The sequence below is a fragment of the Diabrotica virgifera genome, chromosome 8 (genome assembly GCF_917563875.1).
Source record: "Diabrotica virgifera virgifera chromosome 8, PGI_DIABVI_V3a".
In the NCBI taxonomy this organism is placed as follows: Eukaryota; Metazoa; Arthropoda; class Insecta; order Coleoptera; family Chrysomelidae; genus Diabrotica; species Diabrotica virgifera.
Window position 1 is genome coordinate 76,638,388 of NC_065450.1, and position 21,561 is coordinate 76,659,948.

The 21,561-nt window shown below is 32.8% G+C and overlaps 1 protein-coding gene across 2 annotated transcripts in view; it reads right to left on the minus strand.

Annotated features, from left to right (window-relative positions):
* LOC126889324 (integral membrane protein 2C) overlaps positions 1–21,561 on the minus strand; it is a 94,590-nt gene that overhangs the window by 53,923 nt on the left and 19,106 nt on the right. For both annotated transcript variants that reach the window (XM_050657551.1, XM_050657550.1), the window contains exon 2: positions 4,868–5,088. In XM_050657551.1, coding sequence (XP_050513508.1) covers positions 4,868–5,088 — 221 coding nt within the window. The remainder of the gene's footprint in view (positions 1–4,867; positions 5,089–21,561) is intronic.

The window sequence follows — 21,561 nt, forward strand, 5'->3', positions numbered from 1 at the left end:
GAAAACGAAACACGTAGTGCATACCAATTTATCAAACATTTAAGACAGGGATACAAACCGAAGACTAGCCTCTGCAAAAATAAGAAGGGTGAAATCATTAGCGATATGGACGAAATTAAGATAACCTGGATGACATATTTTAAGGAAGTATTAAATAAAGGGGCACAACCACCATTACAACAACAGAGGCAGCAGCAGGCACGGCAGGATGTACAACAACAAGAGCTGGGGGAAGATGGAGAAGAAAATGAATTAACTAGACGCTAGAGGAGGTCCAAGCGGCAATCCACATACAAAAAAGCCATAAAGCACCGGGAATATATAAAATACCGGCAGAACTACTCAAGCAAGGAGGAAGGAATTTGACACAACAGATGCACCAGCTAATACGAGAGATATGGATAGAAGAAGAAATCCCCCAACAATGGAAGAAAAGTATAATCTGCCCTATTCAAAAAAAAAGGAGACAAACTGTTGTGTCAGAATTATAGAGGCATCTCTTTACTTTGTTCGGGATACAAAATATTCACAAACATCCTTAATCGAAGACTTCAACTTCTCACAGAAAAAATCATCGGGAAATATCAAGCAGGGTTTAGGCAAAATAGATCTACCATTGACCAACTATTTACAGTTAAACAAATACTAGCCAAAGCATGGGAATATGACATGGACGTTTACAATCTCTTTGTAGATTTTAAACAAGCCTATGATTCAATAGATAGAACAATTCTACCTAATATATTGGAAGAATTTGGCATACCATCAAAATTAATAAGACTAGTGCAAATGACAATGGCAGAAACAGAAGAACAGGTATGTATTCAAGGACAGATCACGGACATGGACACGATCACGGACAGATCACAGACAAATGTAATTAGACGGCTGACGGTGAGCGGAAATAACATACTTACAAACAAATCTACCCAATTAGCAGCATACGCAGATGATATAAACATAATGAGCAGAACAATGAATGCAGCGGAAGAAACCTACGTTGAGTTGAAACAGAGTGCGGAAGCAGTAGGGCTAGCAATAAATACAAATAAAACAAAACTACTCATACAAACCAGATCAAATAGACCCGCGCAACAACACTTTATTGACGATATAGAACATGTGAATAGATTCACCTGCCTAGGAATGGATCTGGTCGCAAGCAATGCAGAAGAACCGGAAATAAATAGAAGGCTTGTGCTGGCAAAAAAAGCCTATTTCGCGATGGGCCACATTCAAATCGAGAGACGTACACCGGAAAACAAAACTCCGGGTCTATAAAATAATAATCGGGCCCATAGTAAGTTATGGCTGGGAAACATGGGTGGTGACACAGAAATCTGCCAATGCATTAGATGTGTTTGAAAGAAAAATATTACGTAGGATACTGGGCCCAATAAGTGCAAATAACAACTGGCGAATTAGGTATAATAGAGAAATATACGAGCAATATAGCGAACCAACTCTAGCACAATACACTAAACTGCAGAGATTACGGTGGGCAGGGCACGTGGTCCGCATGCATGAGAATAGAATCCCCAGAAAATTGCTAAATGCAAGAATGCAGGGAAAAAGACCTGTTGGAAGACCTAAAAAGAGATGGGAAGACGAAGTCGATGAGGATGCCAGGAACTTCCTGGGAACGCGTTCATGGAAAAGAACAGCGGTAAATCGAAATGATTGGAGAAGCTTGTTGAAGGAGGCCAAGGCTCGATTTGGGATGTAGTGCCATTGGATGGATGGATTTAGAAGTTTTACAGACTCGAGAAAAATGCGCAAAAAGAAGCTCGAAACGTGGAAATAAATACGGAATAAACGCGGAATAAATATATGAGCACCGAAAGCAAAGTCCGCATTTATAAGACATGTGTTAGACCCGTACTGACATAAGCAGCTGAGACAAGGGCCGAGACAACAAAGACCAAACAAATAATGAGAACAACAGAGATGAAAACCCTAAGATCCATAAGAGGTATCACACTCAGAGATAGAATACGAAACGAAGACACATTGAGAGAGCTAGGCGTTCAAGACGTAGTGAGATGGACAAGAGCGCGACGACGCATGTGAAGAGACCACGTAGATCGGACGGAAAACACAGAAGCCCAACACCAAGCGACCCATAGGAAGACCCAAAAAACGATGGTACGAGAGTTGGAGCTCCGGATCGCAGCAAAGACTGTAACAGACGAAACAGGACATAGTCCTATTACAAGAAGAAGAAGAAGAAGAAGAAGAAACGTGGAAAGAGAATTCTTCTCCATCACGACAACGCGCATTCTATCAAGAAGGACTATTTTGGCCAAAAAGCGGATCAGAGTCATGAACATCAGCCTAGTCGGTAGATTTAGCAACTTGTGACTTCTACCTGCTCTCAAAAATCAAATCCTACTTAAAAGTAACCCTCCACGAGCCAACAGAAGATGATCTGCAGTTCTGTTTCGCACAGTGGAGGGTTAAGGTGTAGTGTAATAATTGAACTAAAAGAGAGAATTCAATAACTTCAATAACATCAAAGTTTTGTGATAAAAATTGTTTTAATACACCGCTTGTTACTACATACTTACATAATAAAATAAAACAATTTGATTTTATAAGTAGTTTCCAAGTTGTAAACGCAAACAGTAAGTTTAAAGACACATCTGTCCCACACAGCAGTATCAAGTTAGCAGTGATTAAATTATAGATATGGAATTTTTAGTATGTATTTTACATATAAGCCTGGATCGCGCGTACCAAAAAAAGTTGAAATAGCAAGCTGGAAATTTGTTTAATAGCTTAACGGTGTCTAGTCGGACAAGTCGAACAGTTAAAAAATTGGGAACGTCAGATTACGAAAACGTCCCATGAATTTTTTCGGACCGAACATCCAATAACTGATTTGTTACCCTTTCATTACTCTCATTCAACTCTCATTGAAAAAATCAGACTGCTACTACTAACCAACATGATTCCTGTCACTTGACATGTTCTTCGTGTTCTACTCATTAAAATGCCCAGTTGGCGATAAACACCAGTCTGATTTTTGCATGAGAGTTTAATGAAGTGGTAACAAATCAATTGAAAGTTCTGTCCGACAAAATATATGGAACGTTTTCGTAGTCAGACATTCCAAATTTTGAACCTGTTCCACAATTAAAACTTCCCCTATTCCAGTGTTCCCATGCATCAAAGTTGGTCCGATTAGACACCCTTAAGCTATTAACAAATTTTCAGCTTGCTATTAATCAACTTTTTTTGGTACGCCAGATCAGATCTAATAATATTACGTATGCAATCGCCAGACAACACCAAACACATAATATTATTATAGATATAATTATCATATTATGTACATCCTTTCTTTCATAAACAAATAGTTTCGAGTCATTCACTGGTCAGAAATATATAATTAAATGACATATGTGAAACTAAAGTTTCAAAAATGTTGTACTGTCCAAGCCCCATATTAAATTAAGGAAATCTACATCCTTAATCAAATCTTTACGTAAATGTATAAGTACATATACGCTAATTTTGGCGATGGTTTATTTGACTCAACTACATTTCTCCACGAAATTAACGCACCATTTTAAAAATTGGTCATTTTTGATGTCTCGAATTTCCTATACGTCTTCCGATTTAAGTGATTTTTTTAATATGTTGTAGCCTTATTCTTGAACAATATCGCTGTAATAAAATTGTTGCTATTAGACAGGTAAATTATGATTTTTTCTTTAAGTTTAGCATTGATAAAATACTAAATTTAACACTCAATTATAGCCTCATGTTTTCTTTTATGTTGGATAATAAAAAAGTTAGGTACTTTAACAACGAGCATTGTTTTTCATTAATACAGGGTGTTTTTAAATAAGTATTTAGAAGTTTAAGGGGCAATTCTGCGTGAAAAATAATGACCGTTTGCTTGATAAATGTATGTCCGCAAATGCTTCGTTTCCGAAATAGGGGGTGTTAAAATTTTTCTTACAAACTGACGATTTATTTATTGCTGTAAAGCCGGTTGATATATGCAAATGCAATTTGGTGGGTTTTAAGAGGTAGTTATTGTGCATTTTTTGACACACAATTAAGAATTATTTTATGTTCACCATTGGAGCAACATAAGAGTCATATTACCAGTATGCGCGCTAATGGTGAATATTAAATTCCTAAATGTATATTAAAAATGCGCAATAACTACCTCTTAAAACCTACCAAATTTTATTTGCATATCTTATCCGGTTTTAGAGCAATAAATAAATCGTCAGTTTGTAAGAAAAAATTCAACACCCGCTATGTCGGAAACGAAGCATTTGCGGACATACGTTAATAAAGCAAACTGTCATTCTTTTCTCTTGCAGAATTATCCCTTAAGGTTTGCCATACATACTTATTTAAAAACACCCTGTATTGACGAAAAACAAGGCTAGTTGTTAAAGTACCTAACTTTCTTATTATCCAACATAAGTGATGAATCAAAAAACACAATGTTAAGAAAACATGAGGCTATAGTTGGGTTTTAATTTTAGCATTTTATCAATGCTAGAATATTCCACAGGGTCACGCAAACTTTGAGAAAAAATCACAGTTTGTTTGGTACATCCGGTATACAATGACAATTTACCTGTCTAGCAACAATATTATTACAGCGATATTGTTAAAGAATAATGCTATGACATGTTATAAAAAATCACTTAAATTGGACAGGTTTAGGAAATTCGAGACATCAAAAATGACCTATTTTTAGGTGATGCGTTAATTTCTTGGAGAAGTGTAGGATAATATTTATATGAAGTAAGAGTTCGGCTTTTTTGAAACATTCCCTATTATTTTATGTAACATTTAAGGACCAATAATAACATCTAAGTGAAAACTCATAGGTACTCACATTGGAATCTGAGCCCATCCTTCAAACCGTTTATGTGCTACTCTGATGTACTGGTCGTACAGAATTTTGCCTCCTACGATACCTATTCCTACGACTGTAAGAGCGGTCAGAAGGAGACAGAGGGTAGTAACTGTCGTAACCCTGTGGGGTCGTGCACCGGCTGGAAAAATAAGAATGCGGGGCATTCTACGTTGTTGTGATTCGACATCTTCTGGAGCATTCTGAAACAAATATGTTATGTTTAGAAAAAAAATATTATTTTTAAACACTTCTTTTTTGCCCTTTAATTCGTCCAATTTTAAACATAGGCTTCCCCCAGTTTCCTCCATTCGCTTCTGTTTCCAGTGCGTTCCTCCTATATTTTTAATGTCATCTCTCATTTTCCCAATCTTCCCCTTTTCCTGTCCATGGTCTCCATTGTTGTATCTTGGTATTCCACCTATTGTCCGTTTGTCTGGCGTTATGACCTGCGAAGATCCATTTTAGCTTGGCTAATGTTGTCCTGCGTCTTTGACTTATGTTTTATTTCTTACCCAGTTGTTTTACTTTTTGTCTGTTAATTTTATTCCTAACATTGCTCTCTCCATGGCTCTTTGTGTCTTAATTATTTTATTCATGTTTGCTTAGGTCAAGGTCCAAGTTTGGCATGCATATGTGAGAATTGGGAGTATGCACTGGTCAAGCACTCTTGTTTTTAAGTATTGTTGTATTTTTTTATTCGTATATTTGAATATTTTAATTTATTTATACTAACACTAAAAAATAATTAATTTATATAATACATTTTGATTACAAATTTATACACGCTTATTATTAGACTTGACAATACAATACATTTCAAAACTGATTTTAAAATCTAAATTATTCTTTTAGTCGGAGAGATGGAAGCGGATTTTGTGCGTGATAAGTAATATGGAAAAACTATACGGGGATATGTTGAATTAGTTGTTTACATGACTTTCCCCAACGGCCGGAAACCAGAGTGGCGGCGACGGTAGTTTTAAGGGGTCTAAGTGGCGGTTTTTATTATTTTTTGTGACGCTCATGATCGAGATAGTGCACCAAAATTTGGGGATGAGTGGGTCATGACGTAACTAAGTAAAATATATAGGGGCGGAATGCTGCGTGGCCGACAAAGGGGTGGGGGTAAAGGTGAATATAAAAAATATAAAGGGTTTTTTGCGACGTTCGTGAATAAGATAGTATACCAAAATTTGGAAATAAGTAGACCATGACATAACTAAATAAAATCCCCAGAGCCGAAAACCAGAGTGGTGGACGAGGGTAGTTATAAGGGGTCAAAGCCGCGGTTTTTATTATTTTTTTTGTGACGCTCATGATCGAGATAGTGCACCAAAATTTGGGAATAAGTAGGTCATGACGTACCTAAGTAAATTCTCTAGGGGCGGAACGCTGCGGGGCTGACAAAGGGGTTGGGGTAGGGGTGAATATAAAAAATATATTGATTTTTGCTATATTGTCTGAAGGATAAACTATGTATGATATAGATCTATACATAACTGCTGAGTTGGAGTTGTCCGGATTCGCAATATAAGCTGTTTCTTTTATTCCTTAATTTGTTGAGAATGTTATCAACCAAAGTAGGGGAGTAACCGTTACTATGTGCAAGTTGTTTAATAATATCCAATTCAGAAGTAAAATTTGTATCTGATAATGGTAAGCTAAGTAAACGATGGATATAGCAATAAAAAGAAGACATCTTCTGTTGAAAAGGATGATTCGAAGATCTAGGGATAGTATGGTCAGTCTGAGTTGGTTTTCTAAAGACTGAAAAACTTAATTTGTTCTCTATTCTAGTCAATGTTAAGTCTAGAAAACTAATTTTCTAGACTAATATTAGTTTTCTTAGAAAACTAATAGAAATATTAGTAGACTAGAAAACTAATATTAGTTTGACCGCGAATTTGACCCCTTATAACTACCCTCGTCCCCCACTCTGGTTTCCGCATCTGGGGATTTTACTTAGTTATGTTTGGTCTACTTAGTTCCAAATTTTGGTGCACTATCTCAATCACGAACGTCGCACAAAACCGCTTATATTTTTTATATTCACCCCTACCCCCACCACTTTGTCAGCCCCGCAGCGTTCCGCCCCTACAGAATTTACTTAGGTACGTCATGACCTACTTATTCTCAAATTTTGGTGCACTATCTCGATCATGAGCGTTACAAAAAAAAATAATAAAAACCGCGACTTTGTTCCCTTATAACTACCGTCTTCCCCCACTCTGGTTTCCGGCCGTTGGGGAAAGTCATGTACACAACTAATTCAACATACCCCGTATAGTTTTTCCATATTACTTATCACGCACAAAATCCGCTCCCAGCTCTTAGACTATTTTTATATACTCCGGCTCCGTTATCGAGAAATGTCCAGAATACTCTAGGTCTGTTCCTACAAACAGTCAAATCAAAATAGTCAGAAATCGACGGCAAACAGTTGGTCGGTGAGTAAAGAAAACATTAATACAGTCGTCAGTCATATCCCCTTTACTCGTGCTGGTCGACTATTCGCTGATAGTTTCTGCCCGTTTGGCCGCTTGCTGGAACAAACCTTCTACTTACTGACGTCGTGGCGTCACGGCATTATTCCAAGAGGCTCTACATGCTTCGAGAACAGGTAACGCCTCGTCAGGGCCATAACTTCACATTGTGAAACCAATTATCAGGTTCTGAAAAGATCTAGTCCAAGTATTTATGGCGATAGCGAACAATTGCAAATATTCTCCAGCCGTTTTCTCTAAAATTTCACAAACTTTGAATGTTCCTCTAGCTCTGGTGACTAGCAATTTTCCAACATTATATTTGGGTGAAGTTTTAATTGCTATTATCTCTTTATCATTTCAAATTCGAAATTGGACGAAGGTGGCCAGTATCATTAGAGATACGGGTCTCATATGGTATGCATTGATCTTGATAAAACATATGAAGAGTTCTTCGAGAGATTATGTGGTGGGCACTCAATAAGAAAGAAGTCCCCGGTGAATATGTAAAGAATGTGAGAGAAATGTATGAGGGAGTAACAACTAGTATCAAGACAGGTGTGGGAGAGACTGATAAATTTCATTTCTCCTTTGGGATTTCACCAAGGCTCGGTTAGTTCTTTTCTATTTTCATTGGTGTTGGATCAGATACGAGCGAAACATTCCCTAGTGCTGAATGTATGGTGATGATGGAGTAATTAGTAACCAACAGTGGAGACAAGCCCTGGAGAAAAAAAGGTTTAAAACTTAGTAGGCCAAAGACAGAGTATTTGGAATATTTATTTAAAGACAATAAGGAATTACTTCAAATAAAATGATGTCTTTGTATGGTGAAACTATTGTGAAAAGTAATAGTTAATGATAGAGTAATGGGGAAATAGATGGAGATGCATGTAGTAGAATTAGCGTTGGATGCATGAAGTGAATCAAGTGAGTGGTGTGTTAGGTGACAGAAAAATTTGAATGAAACTGAAGGGAAAATTCAGCCATAAGACCAGCTGTGATGTGCGGAACTGAATGTTAGGCAGTTTAAAAAAAGAGGAACAACGAAGGCATGAAGCGGAAAAAAGAATGCTTAGATGGATGACTGGAATAAAATTAAGAATAGGGAATATCTAGGGGTGGCACCAATTGGTTCCTGGGAGGAGCAGGAATGGTAGACCAAAGAAGACCTCGAGGAAATGCTTAGGTTGGATATGTCGGCAAAGGATGTTGATATTTTCATGGCCCAAGATAAAAACTTCTAGATAAACATAATTGGGGAAGCCGACCACGCCCCACGCCTAGGTACATATATTATAATTGCAAAGAGAATGATAATGAGCATTCAAAACAAGAAATATAAAATATTACATTGCTTTAATTGCTATCTCTCTTTTGAAGATCTTGTTTCAGCAAAAAGTATCAAATTGATGTTGTTATGTTGAGATTAAAAAATAGTGCTGGGTTGTAATATTTTTTAGTTTTATCATTAAACATTAATTTCCATCGAGTAACCGCAAATTCCATGATTATGGTGTTATCAAAACGTATTTGATTAGATATGGAATAACCTATGGAATACATACATTGGTATTATTATTGGCGTGTATAATGTAGTCCGTGACTAATGTGTTATCATTTATGTGACTCATGTGAATCATTTAAAAATGCTTCGAAGTTTTTACCATTGTTTTATGCCAACTTTTATTATCGTCTATATTCGTTATTGCATGTGTATTTTTTAAAATAAACAAACCTGGGAATTTAAAACAATGCAAGTTGTTATACATTTTTATATTCTTTTTTGCCCTATGGTAAATTTTGAAAATATTGTTTTGTAAGAAAACATTATTAAAAGTACTATTTAACTAACTCAAAAACCTATATCTCTATGTATAAAGATACAGGTAAAATATATAACAACTGTTTTTGATAAATTTGGTATTTAATAACAATACATATGTAATAAACACAATAGGCATAAAGTCCTTTTTTACTTAAAAGCAATACGGTGATGAGAGCGCTAATAACCGGCAAAATAACGTCATCATCATGATCATCTTGGTGCTACAGCCCTTAGAGGGCCTCGACCTTCTCAAGCTTTCTACGCCATTCTGTTCTGTCCCTTGCTTGCATTTTCCAGTTGCCGACTCCGATCTTCTCGGCATCTTGTGTTACCCCGTCCATCCACCTCAACTTTGGTTTACCCCGTCTTCTCATTCTCACGGGTTGAGCTGTTAGAATATTTTTTATCATGTTCGATTCAGGGGCCCGGGCTACATGTCCTGCCCACTGCAGGCGGTTTCGCTTAATTACAGCGATAATATCTTTTCCACCAAACGTATGCTCGTCAATATTCTGCAGTTCAAAGTTATATCTACGCCTCCATATTCCGTTCTCACAGACTGCTCCGAATATCTTGCGTAGGTAGCACTTTTCTATCAAAAATCGATAGAGCGGATTCATCTGTTTGGCAAAATAACGTAAAAGATTGAAAACACAATTAAGTTGCGAGATAAAAAGAAATGAAACTAGTGGAGGTGGGAGATTTAGCGATAAAAACCTATAAATATATATGATATCTATTGTTTCCCACCTTTTAGACGTAGAGGAGACCGGGGCAAAACGAGGCTCGGTGCAGAACGGGAAATGCAACGGTGTGTATAAGGGTCATTCCATTTCAAATCACTCAATTTTGGAGAAAAAAAAAATTTTGGACCTCCGATTTGTCTAAAAATTGGTATATAGCTTCTGCGGGACGTAAAAATAAGATATTTAAGGTCAAAAAATCTTCCTCTTTTTTCTCAAAATGTTATTTTATGCGATTTTACAGTGATTTGGTGTTTATTTATACAAATTTGCATTTTCTATCGTAAAGTATCAATGAAAAACATGATATTTTAATAGAAGGGACTCAAAAATGTCATTATAACAAGTTACTTTGATTCAAAACAAGCTTTTGATCAAATTTTATAGTGTAGAAAACGTTAAATACCGTTATTTTAACGTTAAAAACGTTAAAATAATCGATTTGGCTGAAAATTTGCCCACAGATAGACAAAACATAGGACTTATAAGTGGTGAGATGGATTTGAATTATATTACAATACCAAAAAAGTTACATGCAATATTATAGTCAAAAATATAGGCGTCTACTGTAAGTATAATTAACTCGAAAATATCGACCTCACGACAAAAATTGTTAAAAATAAATTGTAATAATTGTAAATACGATTTATTTGAAACAATTTTAGTTCCTACCAATTTTGTCGAAAAGTTAAAAATGGCGGAGATATTGAGCAGAACAGGTTCTCCTTTAAAATCAAGATGGCGGCTAACGTAACGGAGGAATTCATTGGTGATTTTAAATTTAGGCTACTATTGACACCCCTAAAGATCAGAAAAATAAAATTTTGGGCAGCTCGGCATTCAAGGTCAAATGCTATCCCGACTGGACTAATATATGCTTTTGAGTCTGATATTACTGCATGTAACTTTTTTGGTATTGTAATATAATTAGGGCCGGCGATAACGGGCCTGTAAGGGATGCACTGCAGGCAGGCGCCCCTGTTTGAGGGCGCCAAAACGAGCTTTTTTTCTGTCGGTGCTATACAAAATAATAACTTAAAAGAAACCGAAGAGCGCTTATGCTTCTTTTGCAGGCGGGCGCCTTATACCCTAGCGCCGGTACTAAATATAATTCAAATCCTTCTAACTACTTAAAGTCCTATCTTTTGGCTATCTGTGGGCCAATTTTCAGCCAAATCGATGATGATGTATTTTGGGAATGGAGGAAAATTTAACGGTATTTTAACGTTTTTTACACTACAAAATTTGATCAAACACTTGTTTTGATTCAAAATAACTTGTTATAATGCCATAAAATGACATTTTTGAGTCCTTTCTATTAAAATATTATGTTTTTCATTGATACTTTACGACAGAAAATGCAAATTTGTTTAAATAAACACCAAATCACTGTAAAATCGCATAAAATAACATTTTGAGAAAAAAAGAAGAAGATTTTTTGACCTTAAATTTTACGTATTTTTACGTCCCGCAGAAGCTATATACCAATTTTCAGACAAATCGGAGATCCAAAATTTTTTGCCTGAGTGATTTGACATGGAATGTATTATGACTATAGTCTTAATATTATTGGAATGTATTATGACTATATGACTTATAGTCGTCATAATATCGGCAATAGCGCCATTCGAACGAACGTGAGTTCACTCACTTCAGTCATTAAAAAGAAACATTTAGTCACGTAGTGTGCTTCTTTACAGACATAAAATCCGTTCTCTTTTGTTTTGTTAAAAATTTTGGTTATATTTATAGAAGTGCTATAAGATCAGTAAGCAAGTTTTATCACGTTTTTCATTCAAATATGATAGATATATGATATATTACTGAATTTTAATATTGCCTGCTGTGTCGCTGTGAACCGTTTTATATCTTTTACTTTAGAAATTACTAATTTTATTTGAAATGATGTCTGTTGGGGCAAAGCGGTTGGGGCAAGACGGGATAATACCCCATCTTGCCCCGCTCTCCTAAATTGCCACTACTTTACAGCATTTAAACTGTAAGAAGAATCTGACTAAAACTAATAAAGAAAATCAAAGAAAACTAAAGAAGAAAACGAGATGGACACTGACTCATCAGATGATGATGAAGATTGTGGTTGCATCTACTGTGGATACCTAATTATATTTGCAGTCAACTGAAGGATGGGTAGTATGTAGTGTGTAGTGTCTGCCATGGATGGGCTCATAATTCCTGCGAAGTTGTTGAGGATGAAGACGAAGGTACTCATATTTGTGAACTCTCCCAACTTGACTAAAATACATTTCAATTTGGAAATTCGGACTGATAAGTTAAGTTCTTTATAACCAAATAACTAATCAATTTGGATTATAAATAAAGTAAGTTCTATGAAGTTTAATAGCAAGTGATCCTGTCAGACTTTGTTATTTTTTAATACACAGTTTAGTTTTCTTTCTATGATTTTTTCTTTCTTAAGTATCCCGTTCTGCCCCGGTCTCCCCTATTGGACGAGTTTGGCAACTGTCACTGTCTAAAACATATTTTACATGTTTTAAAAATTAAATATCTCAATATAAACCGGCCACCGTTTTTTGCCTTCTCTCAAAAGTTACGTCTTTGGACTTAACGCATTTTGCTTCTAAGCACCTCAATAATAATTGTAAAAAACAATCCAAGATTATTTATATAATAATTCCATTATTTTTCGATTGGACAAATTTTAAGTGTACCTACTAATCAAATATCATCATTTTATACAATACGTTCTAATTATATTACCAATTATTATAATTACACACACGGTTTTGTTAACATACCTTAATACATAATACCCAGTTATTAAATTGCAATGTCTATTATTCTATTAATGTAACCTACCAGACAATATTACTCATACATTGGACTCGTTCAAATAATAATCAATATATTATAATTGTTACGTTTAATCAGCTAATTCATAAATTTTATTCTCTTCAATTACATCCACGTTCACTTTGCATAAAAACTTAACATTTTTTACTTGCAAACATGAAAATAAATTCTCTCCAGCGCTATATTATTACTTTTATTTAAACGTTTTAGAAAACCTGAAAGATGTAAAATCATTTTGGGAATTGGTTCCAGATGTTTACCACAAATTTAATGGTATCTAAATTTAAAATGAATTCCTAGTACCTAACAAATTATGTTAAGTCAATACCACTTAACACGTTACGTTAAACTATTTCAAATAGGTATTTTAGGTAAACAATGTTAAGTTGTAGTTCATATTTTCATACTTTTCTAATTAATCATTATAAAAAAATATTTAGTTTACCATAATTTGCCTACGTATTAACAACATATTCAGCTAGTTTTAACATGCTTCATATTCTTATATTTTTTAATAAAAAATATAAGAATATTTTTTTCAAAATTCAACACTTCAAAACTCAAAACTTCTTTACTGCCCCTTACCATTTTTTACTGCCGGACCCCTCAATTGTAAAAAATAATCCAAGATTATTTATATAATAATTCCATTATTTTTCGATTGGACAAATTTTAAGTGTACCTACTAATCAAATATCATCATTTTATACAATACGTTCTAATTATATTACCAATTATTATAATTACACACACGGTTTTGTTAACATACCTTATAGTCTAGTAAAATAAAATTACACTAACTACATGTAAATCAAAATGTAAATTCGTACAGGTTGAAACAAATTTTATATCAAAGTTTAGGCGGGTACAAAAGATATTTTCAAGAAAGTATCCAAATCATACAAGGGGATCATTGTTTAAATAATTAAAAAGGGGTCATTTTTGCAAAAAAATTATTTTTTTAGCTGCTGAGGTCATTCAATTACCAATGAAGGTCTATGGGATTTTTTTCTGCAAAGTTGAAGGGTAAGTTTTTTAGCTGCTGAGGTCATTCAATTACCAATGAAGGTCTATGGGATTTTTTTCTGCAAAGTTGAAGGGTAAGTCTTTCTCATAAGTCTTACTAAATTAAATTTGACCCCCTATTTATTTAAATAATTGTATATAAAACTAAAAACAAATTTTCAAAAAATTATTTTTAGCGTTTTAAATAAGCACTATAAAATATCTTATTTTACAGACTAAGTTGCACTATGTTATCAGTATTAAGCCAAAAAAAAATTGGTCCAAAAATATTTAATATTTTTTGAGATATTGAATTTGTTTATTAAATGTTCTATTTTCTATTGCAAAAACGCGGTTGTTGCCAAAGAAATATTCACCTGTATTAATAAATTCAAATTTCAATTAAACTTCCCCCTAAAATGGTATTTGAAAATTATTCAAATTTGTTTATAATTTGTTTTTTTAATAACGTCGCAGGGATTAAATATTTTGAAATGCCGTTTCGATAATTGGGTTCCTGGGAATTTTTCACTAATTAACAAATTTTTTTGTCTTTTTCCTCTTCTTTTTTTTCTTGGAGTTATATTATTACGGGCCCTTTTAGGGTTAAGTTTCATTAAGAATGTTGAATCTCTAAGTTGTAGATTCTAGACATAAAGATATTAAGATTGGTCTAAAATCACTTAAATAAAATGTGACTACTTACTGAGTTACAGGGTGTTTTATTTAAAAATTTAAAAATTATTTTTACCAATTTACTTTCAAACTATTTGACGTATCCTTATCATACTTGGCAGAAAGTGTATGTACTATACAGTCTACTAAATTGTGATAAATAAAAGTTTCTAGCTACTACCAGAGGCGTACGACAGGGGATAGTTAATGGTTGACCCTTCCCAAATTCTACGCCACTGAGGGAATTACTATTTTAGCGAAATTTTTCGATTCTCCAATACTTTCTATGTAAATAATATACTCTTTACTGGTAACGATTAAGTCATTAGTTTTAGAGATATTGGACGTTAAAAATGAAACGGCATAGTTATTTTGATTCATTCATTCATTCATTTTAAACTTCCAATATCTCTAAAACTGATGGCTTTATCAATACCAATAAAGTTATTTACATACAAAGTATTGGAGAATCGAAAAATTTCGCTAAAATAGTAATTCACTCAGTGGCGTAGAATGTGGGAAGGGTCAATCATTCACTATCCCCTGTCGTACGCCTCTGGCACTAGCTAGAAACGTTTATTAATCACAATTTAGTAGCGTGTATAATAGCCACACTTTCTGCCAAGTATGATAAGGATACGTCGAATAGTTTTAGAGTACTTGGTAAAAATAATTTTTTAATTTTTAAATAAAACACCCTGTAACTCAGTAAGTAGCCACATTTTATTTAAGAGATTTTAGTTAAATCTTAATATTTTTAGGTCTAGAATCTACAACTCAGAGATTCGATATTCTTAATAAAATTTAACCCTAAAAGGGCCCGTAGTAATGTAACTCCAAGTAAAAAAAAAGAAGAAGAAAAAACGACAAAAAAAATTTTGTTAATTAGTAAAAAATTCCCACGAACTTAATTATCGAAATGACATTTCAAAATACTTAATCCCCGCGACGTTATTAAAAAAACAAATTATAAACAAATTTTAGTAATTTTCAAATGCCATTTTAGGGGGGAGTTTAATTGGAATTTGAATTAATCAATACATTTATCGAAAATATACATAAAAATAAAAATAATGACATCTTAAGAAGGTGAATATTTCTTTGGCAACAACCGCGTTTTTGCAATTTAAAATATAGTAACATTTAAAAAACAAATTCAATATCTCAAAAAATCTTAAATATTTTTGGACCAATTTTTTTTTTGCTTAATACTGATAACATAGCGCAACTTAGTCTGTAAAATACGATATTTTATAGTGCTTATAGTCAAATTTAATTTAGTAAGTCTTATGTGAAATATTTACCCTTCAACTTTGCAGAAAAAATCCCATAGACCTTCATTAATAAGTGAATTACCTCAGCAGTTAAAAAAGTATATTTTTTGCAAAAATTACCCCTTTTTAATTTTTTAAACAATGATCCCCTTGTATGATTTGGATACTTTCTTGAAAATATCTTTTGTACCCACCTAAACTTTGATATAAAATTTGTTTTAACCTGTACGAATTTACATTTTGACTTTTTTATATTTTATTAGGCTATTAATACCTAATACCCAGTTATTAAATTGCAATGTCTATTATTCTATTAATGTAACATACCAGACAATATTACTCATACATTGGACTCGTTCAAATAATAATCAATATATTATAATTATTACGTTTAATCAGCTAATTCATACATTTTATTCTCTTCAATTGAATAATTGGTTTATTAAACACTCACCTACCCATCAATAACTATTCAGAAATATTAAAACTGGTATTAACTCGTATGTATTAATAAAAGTGTGGTTTAGCAGTCTAGTAGTCTAGTCAAAATAAATAATAAAGCATTGTCTTTTAAATAAAATTTATTTATTTATTAAAGGGAGAACCCTTTTTTTACATTTAAATTTCAGATATACTACTTCCACTCTAACTTTTGACAGGCATGAAATTATTCACGAATTACTTTTTATACTAGGTCTCTTTTTAACTCACAGAAACTAGTATCGCAAAATTATACACCAGGGAAATAAGGCAAAAATATACCATGTTCGGGACACTTGAGCAGCCAGGTTGCAAATGGGTTTTTTGCGTACTATATACCTAATACATTATAAATACAAAAATGCCTGGCACAGTTCGGACGAGAATTTTAGTTATTAACAAATAAGTGTCAAAAATGGCAGTTTTTTCATTTAACCTTCGGATGACCAAGCTGGGGAAATTATGACCCCAGCGTATGTTTTTCTTTAATAAATTCAAAAGTATTTTCAATTTTTAACTCATTATTTTTTTATTTAACTTTAATATCATTCTAGATATCCTCATATTTTGAAATAAAAAAAATTCCCTATATTTTACGAATAAAAAATATATTCTTAAGTTGATGTTTAGTAAAATACCGTCTATTATGTGAAATTACAAGTAGTTTTACGCTAATGACGTCGACTTTGCAAAGTAACAAGACACATGACACTAATACTCATGTTGTGACTGGCTGAATGACATAAAGTCCATGCCATAAAAGAAATCTTCATTTTTTTGTTAATTGTAATTTTTGACATTTTTGACCTGGGGTCATTTTCCCCCCTTGGTCATCCGTGTAACAAAAAAGGTTGGTCATCGGAAGGTTAAATCGCCACAGGTAAAAATATGGTAATTAAATATCTTATTTATAGTATCCATCTTTTAGTAGATGAGCAAAGGTTTACATTGGCAGTTTTTGAATTTTGGTCCGATTATTTGTTGCTTCGGAAATTTCAAAATAAAACTAAAATTTCGAAAATAAAAAATTTGCTATAACTTTTGCGAAAATGACCTTAAGACTTTCAAATTGTATGAAACGTTGAGTAAAACAGTCCATATAATGCAAAAAAAAATTAAAGACGATTCCTCAGATAGTTTAAATTTTATTCAATTTGTTTATCTCAAAGAGCTTTTTTTGCAATGTTATTGTTCAGAAAATTATAATCATATAGCAATTCTGTGAAACCACATGAAAGAAAAATAGTTATATTTTCAATATATTTAAAAAAAAATCATTAAAAAGTCATTTTAATCATACCGAAAAGATTTTACTAAAGAAGACTCATTTTTGGCTTATAAACAATTTGAATAACTTTGTTAATATTGCCTGTAGACTAAAACTACTTTGAAATTTGAAAAGCTGGCATTTTTACACGAATTTAAAAAAAACTTTTTGTCTAGGTTAATTACGGTCAAAGTTATCCACTTTTTTTATTTAATTCACAGCTACTTTGTTTATAACAATTAAGCAACGTAGCTAGCGCCATTTTGAAGTTAAAGGTATATAGTTTATGTGTACAAGTTTGAGTAAACTTTGATCTTCAACAGAGTGGTTAACAAAGCTTTAAAAATGACGTCCTAACGAAATCGATTGGTGGTCGGTTGAGGGAAATATTAAAATCCGTACACTCAAAAAATTAAATTGATTCTTCAAACAATGCTGCGATTAATATCTCCGGAGGTTGTTGATGGATTTTGATCATTTTTTTTTAATTTGCATGTACTCGTAGTCCTTTAGAGTACGTTATGTATACATACCCCTATCAATCATTACAAAATGTTAGGGGGGACCCCCTTATCACTCAGGGATATGAAAAATCGATTACGACCGATTCTAAGACCTACTGAATATACATATCTAATTTCATAAAAATCGGTCAAGCAGTCTCGGAGAAGTAAGGCAACTAACACAGCGACAGGAGAATAGTAGTGGTTATAGTAGTGGTTGGTGATAGAAGAGTGAAAATGAAGGGTTGTATGTATTTTTTAATATTACATAATACAAAATTAAGATAGACAATTTTGTCCAAAAAAATAAAAGAAATCTCAGGGGGGCAACCCCCTTACAACTTATGGGTATGAAAAATAGGTTAAAACCTATTCTTAATCTTACAGGATATATGTGTAAAATTTCATAAAAATCGGTCAAGCTGTTTCGGAGGAATATGGTAACTAGCACTGTTACCGGAGAATTTTATGTACACAAAAGTAACTGTGGATTAAATAATAAAAATGGCTAACTTTGACCGTAATTAACCTATGCAAAAAGTTTTTTTGAAAATCGTATAAAAATACTAGCTTTTGAAATCCCAAAGTAGATTTATTCTACAGTCAATATTAACAAAGCTATTCAAATTGTTTAGAAGCCAAAAATGACCCTACTTCAGTAAAATGTTTTCGGAATGATAAAAATGACTTTTTATTGATTTTTTTAAACATTTTGAAAATATAGGTATTCTTATTTCAAGAGGTTTCAACAGAATTGTTGTATCGTTATTATTTTCTGAACAATAACACTGCAAAAAAAGCTCTTTGGTATAAACAAATTGAATAAAATTTAAACTAATCGCCGAATAATCTTGAAATTTTTAGGGCATTATATATGTACTAGTTGACTCAACTTTTCGTGCAATATCGAAGTCTTAAGTTCATTTTCGCAAAAGTTATAGCAAATTTTTTATTTTCGAAATTTTATTCTTTTTTTTTGCAATTAGCGAAGCAACACATGATCGGCCATAATTCAAAAACTGCCATTTTACACCTTTGCTCATCTACTAATACTAAAAGAAGAATACTCTAAATAAGATATTTAATCACCCTATTTTTACTTGTAGCGATTTAAACGAAAAAACTCTCATTTTTGACCCTTATTTGTTAATAACTAAATTTCTCGTCCAAACTGTGACGGGCATTTTTGTATTTATAATGTATTAGGTATATAGTACCAAAAAAACTCATTTGCAACCTAGCTGCTCAAGTGTCCTTTTCGTCGATATAACTTTTCGTCGATATAGCTTTTTGTTTTACTTTGTTTACTCTGAATTTTGACGTTTATGATTTAAGTGACAGTGTCATTAGCTCATGTGTTGGTTATTATTTGAATTTATTGTTTATAGGTTTTTCAAACTATTTAACTTTTATTCTTTATATAATACACAACATATTATGTTATATAGAGGATGGAATTGTGGCGGAATGATAAAGTATCTAGTAAGAAAGGAATAGATGTAGATAATTTGCAACGAAGCTTGGAAAATCGGAAGACAAATGACAAGATATATATTAAGAAATATAATAGGGAAAAAATAGAAGTAGGAGAAGAAGTATACTTGAATTTTATTGACCTAAAGGCAGCTTTTGATTCGATCGACAACAAAAATATTGGAAATATCTGGAAGAATATTAATCAAATTGATAGAAAGTACAACAAGATAGTCAGTTGAAAGATATATGTGGGAGGTCAAAGATCCAATGAATTCAAAATATACAACGGAAACTCTATCATAAACAACTCAAAAATGATGATAATTTGAATTTTGAAATATTTTGGAGAAAACGGATATTCTACATAATTTATGGTAAAATGTGTTTTTGTAAAATACAACCATAAGATTAAACACTATACTAGTAATACTAGTAGTAATGTATGCATCAGAAACTAGTGAACAAGAGGAACAACTTCTTAGATGGGAAAGAAAAATTTTAAGGAAAATATATGGACCTATACAGGAGAATGGAGAATGGCGTATAAGAATGAACCACGAAATAAATAGAGTGTTTAACAGACTACCATGAAATAAATACGTAGTCAACAACTGAGTTGGTTGGGACACGCTGAAAGGATGAGAGGTAAGAGAAATACCTTAGAAAAAAAATTAAATGGGAGGAGACCGAGAGGTAGGCCTAAAAAGAGATGGATTGATGGTATTAACCAGAATTTGAAAGACCTAGGAATATAAGAATGGGAAAAACAAGCAAAGGAAAGGAAAACATGGTCAACTATAGTAAAGCAAGCAAAACACACATAACGCCGAAAAGATCTCCACAAAAAATAAACAAGAAAGTAATATTTTACATAAATAACGTTTAGAACTTTTCCACACCATGTAAAACTTGATGATGAAGATTAAATACTTAATTATTTTATATAATATGTTAATAATTAGATACAATTATTTTAAACAAAACTCAAAAAGTATATATAATTGTCTATATATATTATATTGTGTATATAATGCCTAAATAAGACATTAAATAAGACAACCTAATTTTATTTTAAATATGTGGGTCTAATTACTGTTTTATATATTTGAAGTTTGCCTTGTCTAAAAATGTATTTTGAATTCATTAGAGCTTTTAAACTGCCTAATTTTTTATTCCCTTTTGCTATTCTGGCATCGAGCTCCCATTTCTGTTTTCCATTTGCATTAAATACTACACCCATATATTCAAAATTGCCCCAAGTATAAAACTGAGAAAACTGTCCCAAGTATAAAACTTTAAAACTGAGAGACTACCAAAAGTATGTGATTTGGGAAAAAACAGAAGCATTCTATAAAAATTGTCTCAAAAGGGCATGGTATCATGGTTAGGGGTTGTATGTCGGTCAAAGTGTTGGGACTGTACATTTTATTGAGGGCATAGTAAGCGTAGCCAAATATCAAGATATCCTTGATCATTCGTTTTTACCAAGTGCAGCAAAGTTATATCCTTCTGAAGATTTATTCTTTTAACCTTCCGATGACCAACCTTTTTTTGTTACACGGATGACCAAGGGGGGGGGAAATGACCCCAGGTCAAAAATGTCAGAAATGACATTTAACAAAAAAATGAAGTTTTTTTTTAAATTTTTTTTTGTGGCAACTAGTATGTTATATGTCAAAAAATCATATTTTAAAAATCAAATAACTCTTGTATTTTACATTCATGTTCAGCCAGTCACAATAGGAGTATTAGTGTCATGTGTAGTGTGTATGTTGAGTAAGTGTCTTGTTACTTTGCAGTTGACGTCATTAACGTAAAACTACTTCGAATTACACATTATAGACGGTATTTTACTAAACATCAACTTCAGAATATATTTTTTATTCGTAAAATATACGGAATTTTTTTTATTTCAAAATATGAGGATATCTAGAATGATATTAAAGTCAAATAAAAAAATAATGGGTTAAAAATTGATAATACTTTTGAATTTATTAAATAAAAACATACACTGGGGTCACAATTTCCCCCGCTTGGTCATCCGAAGGTTAACAGGACAGAGCCTCATGCCATACAGCTAAATCTACCAAAAAATGGATGAAAGAAC